The sequence below is a fragment of the Amblyomma mixtum genome, chromosome 4 (assembly GCF_055824585.1).
Source record: "Amblyomma mixtum isolate Tamu chromosome 4, ASM5582458v1, whole genome shotgun sequence".
Taxonomy (NCBI): domain Eukaryota; kingdom Metazoa; phylum Arthropoda; class Arachnida; order Ixodida; family Ixodidae; genus Amblyomma; species Amblyomma mixtum.
In genome coordinates this window covers 160,442,545-160,464,932 of record NC_143015.1, presented here as the reverse complement: position 1 = coordinate 160,464,932, position 22,388 = coordinate 160,442,545, and the positions used below count along the sequence as shown (strand labels likewise).

At 47.4% G+C, this 22,388-nt stretch overlaps 1 protein-coding gene across 2 annotated transcripts; it reads left to right on the top strand.

Annotated features, from left to right (window-relative positions):
* Positions 1-115: 115 nt before the first annotated feature.
* LOC149349013 (sodium-dependent glucose transporter 1A-like) lies at positions 116-21,474 on the top strand. 2 transcript variants are annotated; one of them, XM_089541111.1, is made up of 6 exons: positions 117-318; positions 2,570-2,651; positions 5,452-5,548; positions 7,019-7,145; positions 9,616-9,774; positions 18,134-21,474. In XM_089541111.1, exons 3-6 carry the CDS (start codon positions 5,477-5,479, stop codon positions 19,222-19,224), a joined length of 1,449 nt encoding a protein of 482 aa, XP_089397237.1. In that variant the 5' UTR covers positions 117-318; positions 2,570-2,651; positions 5,452-5,476; the 3' UTR covers positions 19,225-21,474. The 2 variants fall into 2 exon arrangements, with proteins under 2 accessions (XP_089397238.1, XP_089397237.1); XM_089541112.1 differs by lacking the exon at positions 2,570-2,651 and having other exon boundaries at positions 116-318.
* The last annotated feature ends 914 nt before the right edge of the window (positions 21,475-22,388 follow it).

Sequence of the window (22,388 nt, the reverse complement as noted above, 5' to 3'; positions counted from 1 at the left end):
GTGCGTGTACAAACCTCCGGTCGGCGAACACGACGTCGTGCGTATACAATCACTCTTTTGAATTTCCGACCCGTGCGGCCGTCCTTTGCGCGTTTCGCGCAAGTCGCGTCATCTCGGGCGCTGGCGCCTGCATTGCGAAAGCTCCGACCAGCTCCCAACACGTACCTTTTCCTCTTAGTCACACACCCGCAAGGTCGGCGGATGAGCAGTCGCAGTTACGCGCTCCGCGCCAGCGGTGGGAGCTTTTGTATTTGTCAGGCTTTCAATGAAGAGGAGGCTACGTCGCAGGCACTTCTAGAAGACAGGAGGATTCCAAAGGTAAATAAATAGCAATTCTAGCGCGTGCACCGACCTGTTGGATCTCTCTTTGATTACATTGTCTTCTTTCGTAGGCCGTACAGAGTAGCCTGTATTCGCAACTTTCCTGTATTCTGTAGCCTGTATTCGCAAGATTCCACGCCGCCAAGCGGTGGCACGAGATGCCAGCTCCCGCATAGCAACACGCGCTAGGTTTCCATTACTTGTGCGTTCTAAAACAGCATCTATGCTCTCGACTTGTCCTGGTGTTGCCGCATGAAGCACTATAAAGAAAAAGCGAACAATTTTCTGCTTTCCGTTCCATTTTCTGTGCTTTCAGTGGGAAATAAGCAGCGTGTATTTTATCGCTTCTCGAAGGAATCAGACCACGCGTCTCGTAGAGCGTTATTTATAGGAATCTCAAGATCCCGAAAAAAGGTTACTGAGACCATGGTAGAATGTAAAAAACGGTTCTCTCGGGCTTCTTCCATATATTTGCCTAAATTTGCCTTGAAACCACAAATTTAAAGTCGTATGACCGCGCAGCAGTCGTGGTTTCGTATTGCAGTTGTCTTCGACAATTGAACTTTCCCTCGAGCTTGTGCTGTTATCTTGAGCTGCGTTCAGGTTGCTAGATTTCATGCTTGCTGAATCGGCGAGTAAACCATGAGGGTGAGATTTCACTGTGCTTGAGCGGCTGAGAGTGCCTCCCTGAGCTTAGCTGTTATATCAAAACGACGGTGCGCGCAGAACGGCGTCTACGTAATTGATGTAAAGTAGACAATGAGCAGATAAGAGCGGCAAAGGCAAATAGTTTGGTTTATGGGGGTTCAACGTCCCAAAGCGATTCAGGCTGTGAGGGACGCGAAGATAAATAGTGCATCAGCAGCCGATGTCGCCAGGCTTTATCATTGTGTTGTTTTCTTTTACATTGTTTTTGCATGCTGTGAAGAACAATCCTGGCCAACTTAGTGAGAAATAAGACGTTAAGTTCCCTGAAATAACTTTATAATGCAGTACGCTGGTTTCTTAGCAGGTGGGTGTTAATAGTACCATGCAGTAGAATAACTAAATTTAGGACGCGGTTGTCTTCATTATTATTAAATTAATAACAACCAAAAACAAGCTTCAATGCACGGATGCATTTAGAGCCACATTTTCTTACCTCTTTGTGAGAAGATTTTTGTCCGTCCGTACGGCCACATCACGAAAAAACTCAAGCAAATAAAACACAGGCGGAAAGGTATAGGTTTGAGTGGGATTGAAACTTACGGCTTGTAGGTGCTATAACACAGGTAGTGACAACATGGCACGCTGAGGCCTTCGACGCGACCCAAAGGCGCTGCTGCTGCTGCTGTCACTTGGCATACAGGTCTTAAAATTTAACTTGTACATGAATCACTTGCTTCTGTTATATTTAGTTTGCTAAAAACTGGTGCTAATTTCGTACGCAGGAGAGCACAAGGAGGAAAGAAAAGGTTTGTTAAAAGGCATTTAACGAGTGATAAATTTGATCTCTTATTAATGCACAGTATCTTCACGAGATGACCAAAGAGAGGCAGATATTAGTTTGGGCTTAAAAAAGAAATAAGAAAATAAAAGTGGAAGGCTGAGAACGCTTGAGTAGTAGTTGTTTATTAGAACATAAAAAAAGAAAAAAAAAAGAACGTAACGAATAGATTGTGCTGGCTGCCGAAATTGCTATCTGCTGATATAAGCACTTCGCCGGCGGAAATAAAACGGACAGGGAGATAGGGGAAGTACCGATTAAAGCGATAGAGAGAAAGGAAAGGGTAGAACTAAACACAATTTACACACAAATAATTACTTTTCATTCTTTTGGAATGCCCATTGTCTTCTTTTGTGACGCGTTTCCAATTACGTCCGAGCGACGCGCTCGTTATCCACCCTCGCATATGCTTTTGTCCGTCCTCATATGCAGATGCCGTCTGAGGCAAAAGTGAGACCTCCCCTCCCCTTCAAGTTCCGATCCGTGCCACTCTGCGTGGGAGCGCCACTTAACAAAACAAAAGGTGTCAGGTGGCGCCCCTATGCAGAGTGGCACGGGTCGGAACTTGGAGGGGAGGTCTAGTACTTTTGCCCCCCCCCCCCCCCCCCCCCTCCCATAGAACATGCTTTGGATGTCCGCGTTCGTTCTCTCCCCGAGTGAAAATTTTTTCCTGGTTTTCTTTTCTGGTTGTCATGTCGCGTGCATAAAATGTCTAAATATGCTTTTGTGAACGCTAGTGCCTTCGTTCCTTTCATTCGCCAGACCGAGCTCACCTGGAACGCGGGACAGCATTGAAAAGTTAATGAGATCGAAAACAATGCCCTCGCCTAGCTGCCGATAACAGGTGAGGACTTTAAGTAGATGTGTACTATCGCGCTCAATATGAGTTGCAACGCGCGGTCATCGACCGGGGCTCGTTCCGTGGTCTGCCTCCTCCAAACAGTCGCTCGGAATTCTGGGAGAAACTTTTTCCTTAGCGGGGGTGCTGTTGTTTCCTGGAACAGCAGTTTCTCCCAGAATTCCGAGCGACTGTTTCGAGGAGGCACACCACGGAACGAGCCCCGGTCGATGACCGCGCGTTGCAACTCATATTGAGCGCGATAGTACACGCTAGGTCATTGCTGCTGACACGTGGGTCTCTAAAAGTTACGCAACAAAGCAAGTGCGTAATTTTTTTTTTTGTGACAACGTTCCTTGTGTTTCGCCTCCATCGAAACCCGACCGCGGCGGCCGCGTTTCGATGGAGGCGAAACGCAAGAGGCGCCCGTGTGCTGTGCGATGTCAGTGCACGTTGAAGATCCCCAGGTGGTCGAAATTATTCCGGAGACATCCACTGCGGCACCTCTTTTCTCTCTTTCTTCTTTCACTCCCACCTTCCTCCCTTCCCTTATGGCGTGGTTCAGGTGTCCGCCGAGATATGTGAGACAGATACTGCGCCATTTTCTTCCCTCAAAAACCTATTTACCAATTTTTATCTTCCTTGTGTTGTTCCTTGTGTATGCATGAGATGAAAACTGACCAGCACTCATCCATTCCAGCAGTGGGTCGTAGCACGGTTTAGACCGCAGTAGTTTTATATTTGCTGTCGCAGGTAACACGTTGCACGATGACATGTAAGAGAGTACGGTTGCTAAATTTAAAATATAACAGAATTTCCCATTTCCTTCTGCGTGGAATATGCATCACGAATACATTCATGGTACTTTACAATATAGGGAGAAGGACGGGGCGAGACAGGCTACCATCCTTCACCCCATTATTGAGAAGCTATCAATGAAATAAGCACACTGACCAGCCGGTTTATGAAACAAAGCTTCGAACATGCGTTGATGATTTCGAGCCCCGAACGTCCATTCCTCTCTGGATTTTTCTGTACCCAAGAATTGCGGTTAAACTCACCCATGGTTCTTACTTTAAAACTAAAAGTTCGGAAACTGAAAGACCACCTTGGGTGTTGAATTTTCCATGTAACGAGGAAAATAATAAAAAAAATGAACAAGCGATTGTACGATGTGATGCGAGAAATTGCGTTAGCGGGTATCACTTGCAGATTTGGCTTTTACAATAGTTGACTTCACACTGCATTTCTGAATTTTATTCCTGGAAGGTGGAGTTTCAGGATGGTGGTGGTGGTAGGGTGAGTGGTGGGAGGAGGCTTGTAGATGCGCCATGCAATTTTTCAGGTTGTGGTAGAGGCTTGACACACACACACACACACACACACACACACACACACACACACACACACACACACACACACACACACACACACACACACACACACACACACACACACACACACACACACACACACACACACACACACACACACACACACACACACACACACACACACACACACACACACACACACACACACACACACACACACACACACACACACACACACACACACACACACACACACACACACACACACACACACACACACACACACACACACACACACACACACACACACACACACACACACACACACACACACACACACACACACACACACACACACACACACACACACACACACACACACACACACACACACACACACACACACACACACACACACACACACACACACACACACACACACACACACACACACACACACACACACACACACACACACACACACACACACACACACACACACACACACACACACACACACACACACACACACACACACACACACACACACACACACACACACACACACACACACACACACACACACACACACACACACACACACACACACACACACACACACACACACACACACACACACACACACACACACACACACACACACACACACACACACACACACACACACACACACACACACACACACACACACACACACACACACACACACACACACACACACACACACACACACACACACACACACACACACACACACACACACACACACACACACACACACACACACACACACACACACACACACACACACACACACACACACACACACACACACACACACACACACACACACACACACACACACACACACACACACACACACACACACACACACACACACACACACACACACACACACACACACACACACACACACACACACACACACACACACACACACACACACACACACACACACACACACACACACACACACACACACACACACACACACACACACACACACACACACACACACACACACACACACACACACACACACACACGCACGCACGCACGCACATACACACGCACGCACGCACGCGCGCACACACGCACACACACACACACACACACACACGCGCGCAGTACACTGCTAGCGCAGTAATAAAAAATATTTTGCGCACATGTTTGACGTGAAAGGTCGTCCGGATCGTGCTTAATTATGGCTGTAGATAAAATAATATATTACTTGTTGAAAGAAGCTGCACCCTTTGGCGTCACGCACACAACCGCTTATCTGTTCATTCTGTTCATCACGAAGATCACGTTGAGCTATCTCACTGTTATCCGAAATGGGTAAATATCTGCACTTTTCGTTATCACCGCGGGGAGGATGTCGGGGTCTCTTTCGACCAAGCCGCTGCGATAAGGCGCTCACTATTCCGCAGTCATCCCTCCGCTGCTGCCGCAGCAATGGCGTCCCGTGCGCAGCTCTGGGTGAACCTGGGACGAACATGCAACTTGAGCCTCGGGAATTTGGGATTGGTAAGAGCTGTGTTTATTATATTCCGCTTATAGTCCGCAGGTGTTGAGAGCTGTTGCACTAATCTCAAGTTTCATGCATGCAGACTAAGTTTCTGTTTGTGTTTGACGCCATTCATCTTAGTGTTCCGCTACTTCTTGATGGTAATTCACATTGAATGTGTACCAAATGGGGTGAAGCTTGCTTGCTATACTTGATCGCGGTGATGGCACGCACAAAGTGTTTAACATAAAGCGTCCACTCCAGGAGACGAACCGCAGGAGGTATGCAGATGAAAGAAATCATCTACAGCGTTCCCTCATTATAACGAAATAATGGCTATAACAAAGGATTGACGATTCCCCTGTAAGCTCGGTCGACACGGGCTATAACAAAGCTACGGCTATAACAAATTAATCGCCGGGTCCCTTAAAATTGGTTCTAAAAAGATTCAAGTTATGTAAGTGCTGGCTAATACATCAGTATGAGGTTAATTTAAGGGCTCTATTTCTGCCACGGGAAAGAAATAAATACTGGCGGCGGGAACGTAGGACTCATGTCAGATTGTGCGAGTGTACAAGGTGGTATCTTGTACAGTACCTAATGAACAGTGTCGTTATGCAACAAACATTAGAAAAAGCGAACGGCTTATGAATGTGTGTGCAGTAAAAAGCACAAGACACTGGCGCAGGTAAGTTTTATGACTGCCGTCAAAACATAATTTTCGGGTTACCAGGTCCTCTCAGGGCTGTTGGCATGCACGTGCTCAATTTAGACTCCTTAATTACTATTTTTTTTAAACGTCTTTATTTCTGCATTTAGTAGGCCGATACCTTGCGGCAGAACTAAGGTGCTTCATGGAGGTTGGGGTAGGGGAGTGGTTAAGGGTGGGGGTGAGGATGGGGGTGGGGGTGAAGGTCGGAGTTAGGTTGCTGAGGAATTTAATGAAGAAGAAATAGGCTAAGCTCAACTTGCGCAATCGGTTACGGTAAACGAGTCTGGTAATGGTAATGCGACAAATGCTTTCATGATGCAAAGTTGTTTCTTGTAGCTTGAAAATTCTATAGAATATAAGAGTAGAATGGCACATAAGCGACGTAACTATGACAAACGGCCTGTTTATGTAGTCCCCGGCTCTTCCTACTGACTAAAAGATAAAAAAACTACTACGCGCCAGATTATTTTCCTTTATTGACGAGCAAAACTGGACAGCAACTAGATAAACGTCGGTTATCGAGTACTTTAGGTTGATGTGACAGATCTGAATGCCACGCTGTAAATTTGAACGAATGAAACCAATACGAACGTAGTGTTCTTTCTGCTTTGCATTTTTTTATCGCTGTGTTTAGATCCAGTGCTTTAAATCAATGGAAGGTGTTTTTGTGTCTAAATGACAAATAAAATGACCTCGCACTCAGTTTTGAAAAAAGTAAGAGTACGAAACGGGTCCAGAAAGTGTCTCATTCTTCCCTCTGTTCTCATGCCCAACCAAGGGTCTCGTCATCGCCATCACCGGTGCTGCCTTGCTGGACCTGGTTCAGCTGTTCGGATCAAGCCTCGCAAGCATCTCGTACCTCATCTTAACTCGTGGCATCGGAGCCCTGCTGGGCTGCTTCCTCGGTGCGTGTGAGCCTCCATGTCTCTCCCACGTTCTTTTAGGACTTATTGATTGTAAAACATTTTATTCGCCGGAAAGAGCTTGGTAAGAGGTCGCATTAAGAGGTAGAGAGTACATAGCCCTCGACGACTTTGTCAGCCCACTCCACCGCCAAAACATGCGTTCTGGGGTCAGAGCTAGCCAGCATGGTCTCCCACCGCTCGTGAGAAGGAGCGGTAACTAGATCACCCAGAAGGGCTCTATTTTACAATCCCATAGGATGTGATCGTAGTTGGCTCGTAGGAATAAAGTTATTGCTGCTTATGCGGTCAAAGCCGCCGCGGTAGCTCCATCGTTATGGTGCTCGACTGCTGACCCGAAAGACACGGGTTCGATCCCGGCCTCGGAGGTCGCATTTCGATAGAGACGAAATGCTAGAGGCCCGTGTGCTGTGCGATGTCTGTGCACGTTATAGAACCCCAGGTGGTCGAAATTATCCGCAGCCTTCCACTACGGCGTCTTTCATAGCCAGAGTGGCTTTGGGACGTTAAGCGGCCCCATTAAATCAAACTGAACTACGAGAGGTAAAGACAAGCGTCTGGAGAGAACAGCCCAGAGACCGTAGTGCACCGGTCGCGTGATGTGAGGTATTTCAGGATCCTCAAGAAACATAAACTTTCATTTACTTGATGACTTCAGGTTATGAATTATATTGAGTTCTTACGGTAGAAATGAAGAGGCGGCTTTACGTACAACTAATGGATAAGGTTTAAATGTTATACCCTACCTTACATCAGGAGACAAACGTGGCAGTCTCTGTGGGAGCGTGATATCTGTTTATCTTCAGTGGAGAAAGTCGAAATTTTTATGGAGTTTGCTATTTTATGACTCCTCTCCCTTTACGCCTGTCTCTGTACACAGTATAGTCATTTTTTCTAAATCATAGTATGTGGACCAAATTCAGTAGTTACGGTGATCTTTCGTCAACCCGCGCTTAGTTATTAAAGTCAAATCATCACCATCACCACCAGAGTTAAATGGTATAGGCCGGTATGCACTAGTGAAGCTTGTTATTTTGATTTCATGTATGCCGTTTCATTTTCACTAGTAATTCCTTTAGCTTGGACAGCCTTAAAATAATTGAATTCCGGCGTTTTGCTTGGACTAATTAAGAAAGCTTTGAGTGAAATAGATGACATCACAGTAAAATTTTTGCCTGTGTGTTACTTTTCCATTGTGCAATAATTTGGTTTATTGGGGTTTAACGTCCCAAAGCGTCTCAGGCTACGAGGGACTCAGTAGCGAAGGGCTCCGGAAATTTCGACCGCCTGCGGTTCTTTGACGTGCACTGACATCGTACAGTACTATCAGCGTCAAATGAAACGCGAACAAAACAACTGGAACGCAAGCACACAAAATCAAGCATATTAGAGGCTGCAGATGAAATACAGGCGTGGGCTATTAACATTTTAGAAGAGCGGTCTTTTCGGCTTCGATGGGAAAATCAACTGCTCATGTATTTTGCCTCCCTAGTATAATATCTGCGAGTTGTACTGTTCGCGTTTCAATTGGCTTGTTCGCGTTTCAATTGACGCTGATAGTACATGTACGAAGCACGTTTACGTCTGTTCCATTGATACCGATCCGCACCACACATCCAAAAATTGTTGGGGCTTCTTACCACAGCTTGGCAAAGTCGCTTCAATATCGATATCTGCTTCAGGTCTCAAGCTGCAAAAACAAGCAGTAAAAGTATCGACGGCGTAGAGGTACCCTATCTGAACATGCGTTTCAGTTAAGTAACGAAGTATATACGCTCCTTGCATGCTCCTCTTGAGCACGACTGGCTTTAAAAAACTGGTCGTAATGTTGACCGCAGCTCACCGCACGTAATTAGTCATAAATATTTCACACAAAGAGGAAAAAAATATGATGAGAGACTCTTCTTCGTTTGGCGGACGCAACAAATACTAGCTAAACATCTACGCAAGCATTGGTAGAACGTGATGTAGAGGGAGGCGCCATAATGCGCATGTGTTAGCCAGTATAGTATAAAACACTACGTGAGGTTTAATATCCTATGTGTTTCTGAATGCGCTAAAATGTCTAAAGAACATAGGAAGGGACTGACACTCTCCGCGGAGTACAGAGAAGGATAATTAATTTCTGTTGTACTTTACACTCATTTTGTTGATTAACCTTTTGCTATTGAAGTAGGTTCTGATCTACTTTGACCTTTACGGCGATTGTAGTGACTGGTAAACGATTTCACATCTGTAATGAAATCCATTACATAGATTTTTTAAATATGTTTCTGTTTCGCTTTATTTATCCGGCATTGTTCAGCTGCGTCTGGCCTGCGATGCCGAAGCTCGTCCTCACACTGCATGCTATCACTCCTGGCGTCGCAATAACGCCAAGGAAATAGTTCCGAAATATGGCTGCGTACAATTATTTCGCCTCGTCGATTTATTTCGTGCAATTTCTGCGCAGGAGGCAAGCTCCACGACACCTACAACACGCAGGTGGTGTCAATTGCGGCAACGACCCTAATATGCGTCACGGTGATCGCGTTGCCACTCAGCGGATACCTGCCGGTGGCACACGTTGTGGTGTTTCTGGTGGGACTGAGCGCAGCTGCATTCGAAATAGGTGAGCATTGCGTCATTTGACTGCAGTCATAGCGGTATAATAAGGGAGTAATTACTCATTGACATCCACCTGAGCACTGCCATGCGGCCACTCAATGAGTAATTACTCCCTTATTACATTGCTCAATGAGTCATCATCAGCCTGACTACACCCACTGCAGGGCAAAGGCCTCTCCCATGTCTCTCCAATTAACCCTGTCCTTTGGCAGTTGCTGCCACTGTATCCCCGCAAAGTTCTTAATCTCATCCGTCCACCTAACTTTCTGCCATCCCCTGCTACGTTGGCTTTCTCTTGGAATCCACTCCGTTACCCTTAAGGACCAGCGGTTATCTTGCCTTCGCATTACATGCCCTGCCCAAGCCCATTTCTTCCTCTTGATTTCAACTAAGATGTCATTAACCTGCGTTTGTTCCCTCACCCACTCCGCCCTCTTCCGATCTCTTAACCTTATAACTATCATTTTCCTTTCCATAGCTCGCTGCGTTGTTCTTAACTTAAGCTGAACCCTCTTTGTTAGCCTCCACGTTTCTGCCCCATAGGTGAGTACCGGTAGGATACAGCTGTTGTATACTTTTCTGTTGAGGGATATTGGTAAACTGCCATTCATGATCTGAGAGAACCTGCCATGTGCGCTCCACCCCATTTTTATTCTTCTAGTTATTTCCCTCTCATGATCCGGATCTGCGGTCACTACCTGCCCTAAGTAGACATATTCTCTTACTACTGCCAGTACCTCGCTACCAATTGCCAACTGCTGTTCCCTTGCTAGGCTGTTGAACATTACTTTGGTTTTCTGCATGTAAGGGAGTAATTACTCCCTTATTACAAATCTACTCCACCTTGGGGGATTCCCCTAAAACACTGGACCAACCATAGCGGTCAGTCGGCAGAACTTTACTTGAACGCAGACTCTTTTGTTACGATGTTGTGGTGAGCATTGAGCATTTAAAAAGCTTTCGTTATCCCTTTGTGGCATAGAAAGAAACAAGAGCTCGTAAACATTTGTCTCTCGGGTAGCGGAAAAGCTTTTATTTATATATTTATCGCACGGGCAACTGGGTACTGAATAATTGCTTTACGGAATAAATGGGTACGGAATAAATGCTTTCCGTACCAACTGGGTACGGAATAAATGCTTTACGTACTTTTGAATATGTACCCGCCTTCCAGTCAGGCACAGATCGTGTTCATTGTGTGCGCATTTCTACATGTTCTTCCGTTGAATTACCTTCTATTTCTGCCTATTATTTTTTAAATATTGATTCATTGGCTTCCAGTGTCTGTTCTCTGTTCCATGATTACTGTTCTCTGTTCCGTTCATTTGAAAGTTTATACCCCTTTACTTCTATTCTTGAGTTCTTGTTAAACATCTTACCCTCACAACGTTGAGTGTTTACCTTTGTGTTATGCTTGCTTGCCTTATTGTGCTTATTTATTAGACTGTTCAACTTATGCCCTTCCTGTTATAATCCCATATGGGATAGACAGTATGTACCAATAAATAAACAATAATATATGGTACTGCCCCTGGGGCAGCACAAAAGGAGGTAATCAGTCTCCTGGCGAAGCCCTGTCCCTACCGGGCGCAGCAGCAGTGGGTACAGAATGCATGTAGACAGTTCGTATACAACTAGGCACAACAATTATCACCGTACAAAAATACACATGACACTTCGTACACAAACCAATAAATCAGTACACAATAACGTTGCATCTACATATCTTGGTTAGTCTTCATCTACATATTATCGGAAGTAAAAAGAAATTGCCCTTTGTATGCAAATAAAGAAATTATAACACAATCACACTGCAACTACATAGCTGGGTTAGTCATCATCTGCATATTATTGGAAGTAAAAAGACATTGTATTCAGCGCTTGAAAGTTCCCAGATTTTCGAGTGTCCTAGCGATCTCGAGGATGTTTGCATAGTTATGATATAATTTCATAATTTGGTAAATAATTGTCTGTTTAGCATAATTTGTCCGTAGTTTGTCTACAACAATGAAAGTCCTACGCAAATTGTTACCATTATCTCTATTCAATTAATCACCAGTAAATATGTTGTAGTGGTTTGATATTTCAGAAAATATGTGCATAGATCGTTTCTCTCTGTACATCTAATGAAAAGGTAGAATATTAAGTTTTGTCATGAATGTTACAGTGTCAAAACTTTATTCATATAATGTTCTAATTGCGCTTCGCTACAGTGCCGATAGTCTATGTTATCGGTCCTAATCCCGGTTCCCCATACTAAGAAGCAGTAATTAAACTGGGAGTGTAAAAGTGAGAAATAAAGCTGCTTTTTGAGCCTGGCAGGGATAAGATGTCTACAGCGACTTAACATTCCAATACACTTAACTAATTTCATTCTCACATTCCCAACATGGTAGGACCATGTTAGGTTCGACTGACGAGTAACACTTAAGAATGAATGATGATCTAAGCGCTAAAACAATGCATAATTGTAATACAGATTTATAATGACGGCAATGGGCTTGTTCTTTTTTTGCAGAAAATGCCATGTATTTTTTTGTTTTGTAATGTGGAAACTCGAACAGTTAGCGTGGACGGGCACAGTCCTTGTCCCAGCGGTGCCGCTCAGCAGGCCAGCGTTCGCAGGCGCAAAAACCCGAACTTCGTCGGCTTCGCCTATCTTCTTCCTCGCCTTCGTCGGCGCTAGCTGCTGGGGCATCGAACTCCAACTCTCTTCCTTACAATACCCCCGGGGTGAAGAGGCGCCATCCTGGCGGCCTAGGGGCACGAGACGATGGCTGGGTCGTAGTAGGGCTTCAGGCGGTCTAAGTGCACAATTTCACGACCGCGGCGGCGATGGTCAGACGAAGGCGTGATGGGCTCGACCAGATAATTAACTGGGGAGACCTGCTGAATAACGCGATAGGGGCCCTGGTATTTGCTCAGTAGTTTTGTAGACTGTCCGGGGCTGGAGGAGGGCACCCACAGCCAAACGAAGGATTCAGGCAGATATGACGGCGGCAGACCGGAAGAAGCGGCGCGGGCGCTTTTCTGACGGTGCTGATCGTGAGAAGTAAAGGAACGGGCGAGTTGACGGCATTCTTCGGCATGCGCAGCGGCTTGAGAGACGGTTGTAAAGTCGGACGAATCGGGGCGGTAAGGGAGTATGGTGTCCATGATGGAGGAAGGCTCGCGTCCATAGAGAAGAAAATACGGCGAAAAACCAGTAGTGGCTTGCGTTGCAGAATTGTAAGCGTAGGTAACGAAAGGTAGAAGTCGGTCCCAGTCGGAGTGATCGGTAGAAACGTACTTGGCCATCATGTCGCCGAGGGTCCGGTTAAAGCGTTCGGTCATGCCGTTCGTCTGCGGATGGTACGAAGACGTCGTGCGGTGAACGATATGACACTCCCGAAGAAGGGCTTCCACTACGCCGGACAAGAAGACGCGACCCTGATCGCTGAGCAATTCCTGAGGCGCACCGTGACGAAGAATGATATTCTGTAGTATGAAACCGGCTACGTCAGAGGCCGTCGCAGCTGGCAACGGGGCAGTTTCCGCATAGCGCGTGAGATGATCAATGGCGACGATGATCCAGCGGTTCCCGGCGGCAGTGCTGGGAAGAGGGCCATAAAGGTCGATTCCAACACGGTCGAATGGTCGGGCCGGACACGGTAACGGTTGCAGAGGAGCAGGTGAGTGCGGTGGTGGGATTTTGCGGCGCTGACATTCCAGACAAGAGCGTATGTACTGGCGGACAAAACGATACATACCCCGCCAATAATACCGAAGACGCAGGCGGGTAAAAGTTTTCAACACACCGGCATGAGCACATTGCGGGTCGTCGTGATAACTGGCACAAATGGCGGAGCGGAGATGCCTGGGGATCACGAGCAGCCATTTGCGACCGTCGGGGAGGTAATTCCGACGGTACAGCAGCTGGTCACGCACGACAAAGTGATGAGCTTGACGACGGAGCGCTCGAGAAGGGAGGCGGGCTGATCGGTTGGCTAAGAAATCCAGGAGAGAAGTAATCCAAGGATCCTTGCGCTGCTCAGAAGCCATATCAATAGTGTCAAGAGAAGGTGTGAGGCCGGAAATAGATGGCGGGTCAGGCTCAGAGGTCACAGGGGAGCGCGAGAGAGCGTCGGCGTCGGAGTGTTTACGACCGGAACGATAAATGACCCGAATGTCGTAATCTTGTAAACGCAGAGCCCAACGAGCGAGGCGGCCAGATGTATCTTTGAGTGACGACAGCCAACAAAGGGCATGGTGATCTGTAATGACATCGAACGGGCGCCCATATAAGTAAGGACGAAATTTTGCGATCGCCCAAATAATCGCCAAACATTCTTTTTCAGTGACGGAATAGTTAGTCTCCGCTTTTGTGAGCGCACGGCTGGCGTAAGCAACGACGTACTCATTGAAACCAGGTTTCCGCTGAGCTAGAACGGCACCGAGACCAATGCCGCTGGCGTCTGTGTGCAGTTCTGTAGGCGCGGAAGGGTCGAAATGGCGCAAGATCGGAGGAGAGGTGAGGAGCTGGCGCAGCGTTGCAAAAGCTTCGTCACATGCAGGGGACCAAGCCGACAGGTCGTGGCTACCAGCGAGAAGTTGCGTCAGCGGGGCGATAACGGCAGCGAAATTCTTGACGAACCGGCGAAAGTAAGAACAAAGGCCAAGAAAGCTTCTGAGTTCTTTCAGGGATGTGGGTTTCGGGAAATCAGCAACTGCACGCAGCTTGGCAGGGTCCGGGAGTACACCATCCTTGGACACGACGTGGCCTAGGATAGTCAGCTGTCGAGCGCCGAAGCGACACTTTTTCAAGTTCAGCTGCAGGCCAGCGTCACTGAGGCAGCGAAGAACACTCTCGAGGCGCAGAAGATGAGACGGAAAATTCTGGGAGAAGATGACAACATCGTCCAAGTAGCAGAGGCATGTCTGCCATTTAAGCCCACGGAGGATGTTGTCCATCATACGCTCAAAAGTGGCAGGCGCGTTGCACAGACCGAAGGGCATCACATTAAATTCATACAGCCCATCAGGCGTGATAAAAGCTGTTTTCGGGCGATCGTCGTCGGCCATCGGCACCTGCCAGTACCCAGAGCGCAGATCCAACGAAGAAAAGTACTCCGCTCCCTGCAGGCAATCCAGCGCGTCATCTATACGAGGCAGGGGGTAGACGTCCTTCCGAGTAATTTTGTTTAGCCGGCGGTAGTCTACGCAGAATCGAATGGAGCCGTCCTTTTTCTTGACGAGCACGACTGGAGAAGCCCACGGGCTGTGAGAGGGCTGGATCACGCCGCGGTTCAGCATGTCGGTCACCTGTTCATCGATGATGCGGCGCTCGGCGGAGGAGACGCGATAGGGGCGTTGGCGCAAGGGTCCATGGGTGCCAGTGTCGATATGGTGGCGAACCGCGGTTGCACGACCCAACGGTGCTTGAGGAGAGTCGAAGGATGCGCGGAAGCGCTGCAGCAAAGCGATGAGCTGGGCGCGTTGGTGACGTGGTAGAGCGGCATCGACAGAATGGGAAAACATATCCGGGGAGGACGGGTCGGCGACGTCGGCGGGAGGGGTGAGGGCGTTGATGTCATGGGTGTCAGGGTCATCAAGGACAGGAGAAGCGTCGTCGAGATCGATGACATCAACCGTGCCGAGCGATTCTCCCCGATGTAAAGTGGTGGGGAAAGGCAACGGGTTCGCGACGTACAGAGCGCCACAACCACCAGAAAGGGTGAGCACGGCATGAGGGAGCAAAACAGACTTGCGGTGCGCACAAAGAGGAGAGGGTGAATAAAGAACAGTATCGTCAGAGAGGGCAGCACAAGTCAGCGGCACAAGAACAGAAGAGAAAGCTGGCAAGTCGACGTCGTCAGCGGCGAGAATACGCGCGGCGGTAACAGGGGAGGCGTCCACAAGAGCATCACACAGCGGCGATAAATCAATTTGAGCACGTTCACAGTCAATGATGGCGCGATGCGCGGACAGAAAGTCCCACCCGAGGATGATGTCATGAGAGGAGCGGGCGAGAACGAAGAACTCAATGGTGTATGGGAGGCCTTGGATGACGAGGCGGGCAGTGCACGCTGCGAGAGGGCGAATGGGGTCAGCGCTGGCGGTGCGAAGCGAAAGGTCAGAAAGCGGCGTCATCACCTTTTTTAATTTGCGGCACAAGTTGCGACTAATGATGGACACGGCAGCACCAGTGTCAATAAGCGCGTCAACAGGAAGACCTTCAACGATCACTTCAATAACGTTCATAGTAGCGGCGATAGGGCTTGAGACGGTCGTTGACGGCGCAGTTCTTGCCTCCGGAACTGCGGCGCCTAGTTTTCCGCATGAAGTGGTGGGGACCGGCGGCGCATAGGAGAGGGCGAACGGCGTCGAGGAGACGGTGACCGATGGCTTCGGTTGTAGGAGTCGGAGCGAGGCAGAGAGGGATTCGGAGGCGGCAGAGGAGAAGAGACAGGGACGGAGGGCATTGGAGCGTCGTACGTTGGCGAGCGCCCGTAGTCGTAAGGACCGGAGCCGCGCGTGCGGCACCAGCGGGCCACATGACCAGCGAGACCGCAGGCGTAGCATATCGGCCGGTTATCTGGGGTGCGCCACGGATTGATAGGGCGGGGACCGGTGCGAGTCAAAGGATGGTGAGTGCGTGGCAGCGCAGGGGCGAGCTGCTGCTGAGGGTACGCGTTGACAGGTGGCGCATAAGTGGGAACAACCGGCTGAGGTCGTGGCCGGATGAGTGCTTCCGCATATGTCAGCGGTGCAGTGACCAGAGGGGCTGGATTAGTGGGCGGCAGGACCTCAGCTACCTGCTCCTGGATGACACGCTGAATTGAAGGCGACAGCGATGGCGAAGGGGCGGGTTGAGAGGTAACCAGCGACAATTGACGAGCCACCTCCTCCCGCACAAACTGCTTGATGTGCTCAAGAAGTGTCGGCTGATCGTGGGCAGGACTGCCTGCTTCCAAGCTCGAAATGGTGGCGTCCGAGCAAGTGGTACGGCGGGTGACATGTCGCTGTTTGCGGAGCTCGTCGTAGCTCTGGCACAAAGACACGACGTCGGAGATGGTTTGGGGGTCTTTAGACACCAACATTTGAAACGCATCGTCCTCAATCCCTTTCAGAATGTGTCGGATTTTGTCAGCCTCGCTCATAGATGGATTGAGCCGCTTACACAAATCAACGACGTCCTCGATATAACTTGTGAAGTTCTCGCCGTTCTGTTGGGCACGACTGCGCAACCGTTGTTCAGCACGAAGTTTTCGGACAGCGGGGCGGCCGAAAACGTCAGTCAGGCTGCTTTTTAGAGCCGCCCAGGTAGTAAAATCCGCCTCGTGGTTGCGGAACCATAAGTTGGCGACGTCGGTCAAGTAGAAGATGACGTTCGTGAGCTTAACGACGTCATCCCATTTGTTGTATGCGCTCACGCGTTCGTAGGAGGCGAGCCAATCTTCTACGTCAGTGTCGTCAGTGCCGCTGAAGATCGCCGGGTCGCGCTGACGGACGGCACCAGAACAGAGGACAGGCTGGGCAGGTTGGACCGAGGTGTCGGACGTCGTGGTAGAGCCTTGTAGCCTGGGCATCGTGGCGTAGGTCCACGGGGAGAACAAGCAGCACCTCCACCAAGTGTAATGTGGAAACTCGAACAGTTAGCGTGGACGGGCACAGTCCTTGTCCCAGCGGTGCCGCTCAGCAGGCCAGCGTTCGCAGGCGCAAAAACCCGAACTTCGTCGGCTTCGCCTATCTTCTTCCTCGCCTTCGTCGGCGCTAGCTGCTGGGGCATCGAACTCCAACTCTCTTCCTTACAGTTTGTATTTATTTGAAGCTAGTTTATAGACACTTATAAATTGAGCTCATGCATCTCCATGCAAAAACAAAATATAAGAGAATATAATTTTGAACCTGCCTCATTTCATTTTATGCGAGGCATTTTGCGGCAGTATAAAATGTTCACGTTCCAAGTCACTCAAGAACGATAATTCAGGACTGTTCTACAAGCAATTCTGTCCAAGCGCAGGCTCCTAGTCCTGCCTGTACCGACACTAGCACTACTAGGTGTGAAGAGATTTTTTTCAAATCGCCTAATGTATAACTTTTGCTCCCTGAACGCACTCATTGTTTTCTTACTACTAACCTAAATGCATATAAATGATTCGACGACTCAGTGAAACCGCATTTACTTTTCTACCAAGAATAACCATAAGAGGATATCCTCGTCTTTAAGCTCTTTCGTCACACAAAGGCTACAGTCTTTATTTCACAGTTTGTATCCTTTATTATAAGTATGGCACTAAAAATGCCTTTTTTCTGTTGCCCGATATTTCGCGCATATGCTTTTGCGAAGCCGTAGGATACCAATTATGGATATCTATGTACAGGGGCAAACGTGTGGCTCATCAGGATGTGGCCGGAGAACACCACCCCCGCACTAGAAGCGTTCCAACTAGCCTACGGTGTTGGCGGCCTCCTGGGTCCATTCATCGCCAGGCCGTTCCTGTCCACAGTTGTCAAGGGAAACACCAGTGAAGTGAACACAGCCGGATTTTACCTAGGATTAGAGGAGAACCAATACGACTCCCCTGGACTGCTCAGTGTGCCGAACGATACAGCAGCCACGAATTCCACAGGCGAAACCCACATCGTCTACGCGTACGGAATTGTCGGTGCATTTTATTTCATCCTCACCTTATCGATGATTGCTCTTTATTTGGTGGACAAAGCGGACTTCAAGCCGGAAACAGAAAAAACCTCCGATGGAAGCCCTGCAAGTGTGGACGAACGAGCGAAAGACGTCTGTTACACTAGGACTGTCCTGGCCGCTATGTGCATTTTCATTGGCTTTTACGTAGCGCTGGAAAGCACAACTTCGCAAATGGTGGATTCATTTGCAGTTAAGAGCAATCTTCATTTCTCTAAGGCCTCTGCTTCTCGCGTAGAAGCAATATTTTTCCTGTGCTTATCCGCAGGTCGCTTGACCGCAGCTCTGGTCACAGTCAAACTGCCCCCCTTCTGGATGCTGGTGATATCGCATACCATTCTTCTTCCCACGGCCATTGCACTTGTAATCTGGGGTTCTAGTATCGCCACGGTGCTCTGGGTTTGCACTGCACTCACGGGGATTGGTCAGGGACCAGTCTACGCTGCCGTCATGTCCTGGACAGCCGGGCACATTGAATTCAGCAACAAAATGATGGCTTTTGCTATTGTCACAGAATCAATAGGAGCAATGGCGGCACCTACTCTTGTAGGTCTGTTCATGGACCAAATCCCGAACATATATCTGTATGTCTGCCTTGGAGCCGTTGGGGTGTGCGCAGTTATTTTCTTTTGTATGTATCTTTACCTGAAAATAGCCCCTCGCCTAAGCAAAGACAAGGAGCTCCTAATCAACGACTCTGATGAGAAGCCTCAAGAGGAGTTTCGTGTTAATAATTACTCAAGTGCGAGCAATAGTGGATCGTCCCACTAGTGACGATGGTTAATTCATGTCGCTTTTGTATATGGCAAGCCGAGCTTTAAGTACGTACATCAACGCATTTGTCCACTCATTCAGCACCAATGCCAGAAAAAGTATAGCAAGCAATTGCACTTCTGAAGGATTCTGAAGTTGCAACGTCATAATCCGAACACTAAGCGGTGTGGCTTACACATTGAGACAATATGTAGCGCGAAACTTGCCACATACCTATGAGTGTACACTGGTGCTTATGTTCCTCAGCCTGAGAACGGATAGCGAGAGTAGGGCTGCAGAACTAATAAATGACCACAAGAAATTTGCATCAGCTCATGCACGTAGGTTCCATGGTTTTGTCATTTTCATATGAGCTGTACAGAATAAATGCCACCATAAGTCCAAGAGTTCAGTGCGGCTGAAATCTATTTTCATCTTTTTGTGTTAGGAAGATGAAAGGGAGATGAATCTTTGTGCTATAGGCTTATGTCTTGGGTTCGGAGGGCAAAGAAAACCGACTCACATAATGACCAAAACCGAACGGCCGTGCCGTGGCGTCACGTACTACAGCCCGGCGTCATCTTTATTTTACTCTTCTATGTGCGGCCCGCGTTTTGGCCGCACATTTAGCGCAACCTTACCAGCGTGCTAAAATGCAAAGCTGTTCGTTCATACTAGAGTCTTCAAACGACTAAAGTTGGGCAGAAAGAATTTCCCTTTTGCTCATAGCTCTTAGTGTTTGACGGTCGATATCCCGACTACAGAAAAGAAAGAACGAAGACTCCATGAAACAATAAACGTGTTTCACAGTTTATGCTCTTCATTAGTAACCAGGTTGCATGATCTGCTTTTTAATATTGTGAATATCGTGAATACAATATGATGGGGCTGTATTTATGTCACCATTAAACTTTAAATCTCTGCAAGGTAAGCCGAACCATTGTCCTCAATTTTCAATATTTTTCGTTTTTTAAGGGTACCTTAATAAATAAGTGAGAATTAAACCATTCCGCCTGCTTGTTTCTGGCAAAAACGGTACGTGTGGCCTTTTTTATCCTGCTTCGTACGCGTTGCAATTTTATTGACATCCCCCCATTTTTCGTCCTACTTCTTTACCTTGTTGCAGCCATTACCGATGCCTTTTAATTTATTGCGTATTTATCTTTGATCCATATATGCATAACTTCTGTCATATCCAATTATATATTGTAGCATTCTTAATTTAGCAGTTTGGAATCCCCATCGTCGCCGGGAAGCTACCGGTTTCCAGTGGATACAAGGTTTCCCTTGGCCGAATGCTGGGCTCCTTTCTAGTAAAATAGGTAAAAAAAAAGGGTGTTGGACTCAATCTTACGCAGGAAAACACCTTCTGCTATGCACGATTTTGCCAAGCTTCCCCTTTTCCATGAAAATGTAAAATAATTTTCAATTCAATATTCTGCTCTCTTACAGTACTATACATGAACGTTGTCGTCGCGTTTGGGAACTGGAATAAACAGTTCTAACTATCACTTGTGTTGTTTCTGCATCATAAAAAAGATAAGGAAAATACGAATATTTCGCAGGATTGGAACGAAACAAACCAGAGGGTCAACGTAAGACATATATTGAGAGCTGAAGGTTAATATCGATAACCGATATCATCAACCAATGTCGATAACATCAACCGCTTGCATCGTTTACAAAAGAAAGCTGTTAGAAATATTGTGAACGCTCCTCGACTCGAACATTCTGCACCAATTTTTGAAGAACTAGGCATCATCCTACTTCCTCAGTTATACAAAACGTTACTTCGCAAACGATACAAGGCAAGCGTCATTAAAAACAACTGTTTTATGTTACAGCTGTCAAGATTACAGTGTAAACATTCTATGTATTCAACTAGAACAAGCTTGAAATGGTTGTTACCTAGGACGCGCACAAATTATGGCTGTCAAATGTTGCGCTTCACTCTCCCACGTTTATTAAATGATGAATCGGAGTTGACGAACAACTGATTGATAACTGTACTACCTCATTCCCTCAATGTTCGAATGTTAATTCATGTCCTTGTTTGTATCAACTTGGTTTGTATCAACTACCTCATGCCCTCAATGTTCGAATGTTAACCCATGATCTTCTTTGTATCAACTTGGTTTTCTTTTTCTTTGTGTGTGCCACTACCAAACTGCCTCTGTAGGGTGCGTCGGCCTCGTCAAGCCTAATCACTGGCTTTTTGCCGGTGCACCCAACATCCTGATGATGTTGAATAAAGTATTGATTGATTGATTGACTGAACCCAGGATTATGTAACATGCACAAAAGCATGCCCACAGAAGCGTCTTCGCATTCCGTGGCCATTAGAACTGCAATGCGATCGCGGCTGCCGTGCATCGAACCGAAACAAATTTAATAAACTTCTGTCTCGAAGAGGTGCATAAAAATGAACTAGACCGGACGACGGAAATGTTTCCCAATATACCACAGAACGAAATTGCAGGTACATCACTCATGGAAGGTGATTTAACGTCGTAAGAAGTCTTCCTTTGTTCTTTTAAAACGTGGGTTTCTATCTAGTGAGTATGGTCAAAGTGGTATTGCTTCATTTGTCTTTAGGGGTGTTCAAAAAGACAGCCATTGATCGCACGCCCCCCTTCGGCGGTGAAAAAAAAAAGCAGGCGGTTTCAAGTGAATTTCAACAGGTGGTAGAGCATTTTAAAGCACTTATTAGCACTCCTCACAATGCAACCAACGCAGATAAGCAAACACCTGAGCAGTCGCCATGATAGCTCAGTGGTTATGGTGCTCGGCTGCTGACCCGAAAGGCGCGGTTTCTATTACGGCCGTGGGGGTGGAATTTCGATGGAGGCGGAAATTCTAGAGGCCCGTGTACTGTGCGATGTCAGTGCACGTTAAAGAACCCCAGGTGGTCAAAATTTCCGGAGCCCTCCACTACGGCGTCTCTCATAGTCTAAGTCGCTTTGGGACGTTTAACCCTCATAAAGCGTAATTACCTGAGCGATTAAACAGTTGTAGTTTTCCGCTGCGCTCCTGAATTTTTATAGTTTTTTCTGCATCGGACATTTCGCAGTGAGCAGCGAATATTTCTAAACGACGAAAAATATTCACGTCTTGAAGCCGAAATCATGATATCCTAAATGTTTTAAACTGAGGGTGGTTTAGACCTACGCGCCCACATTCAG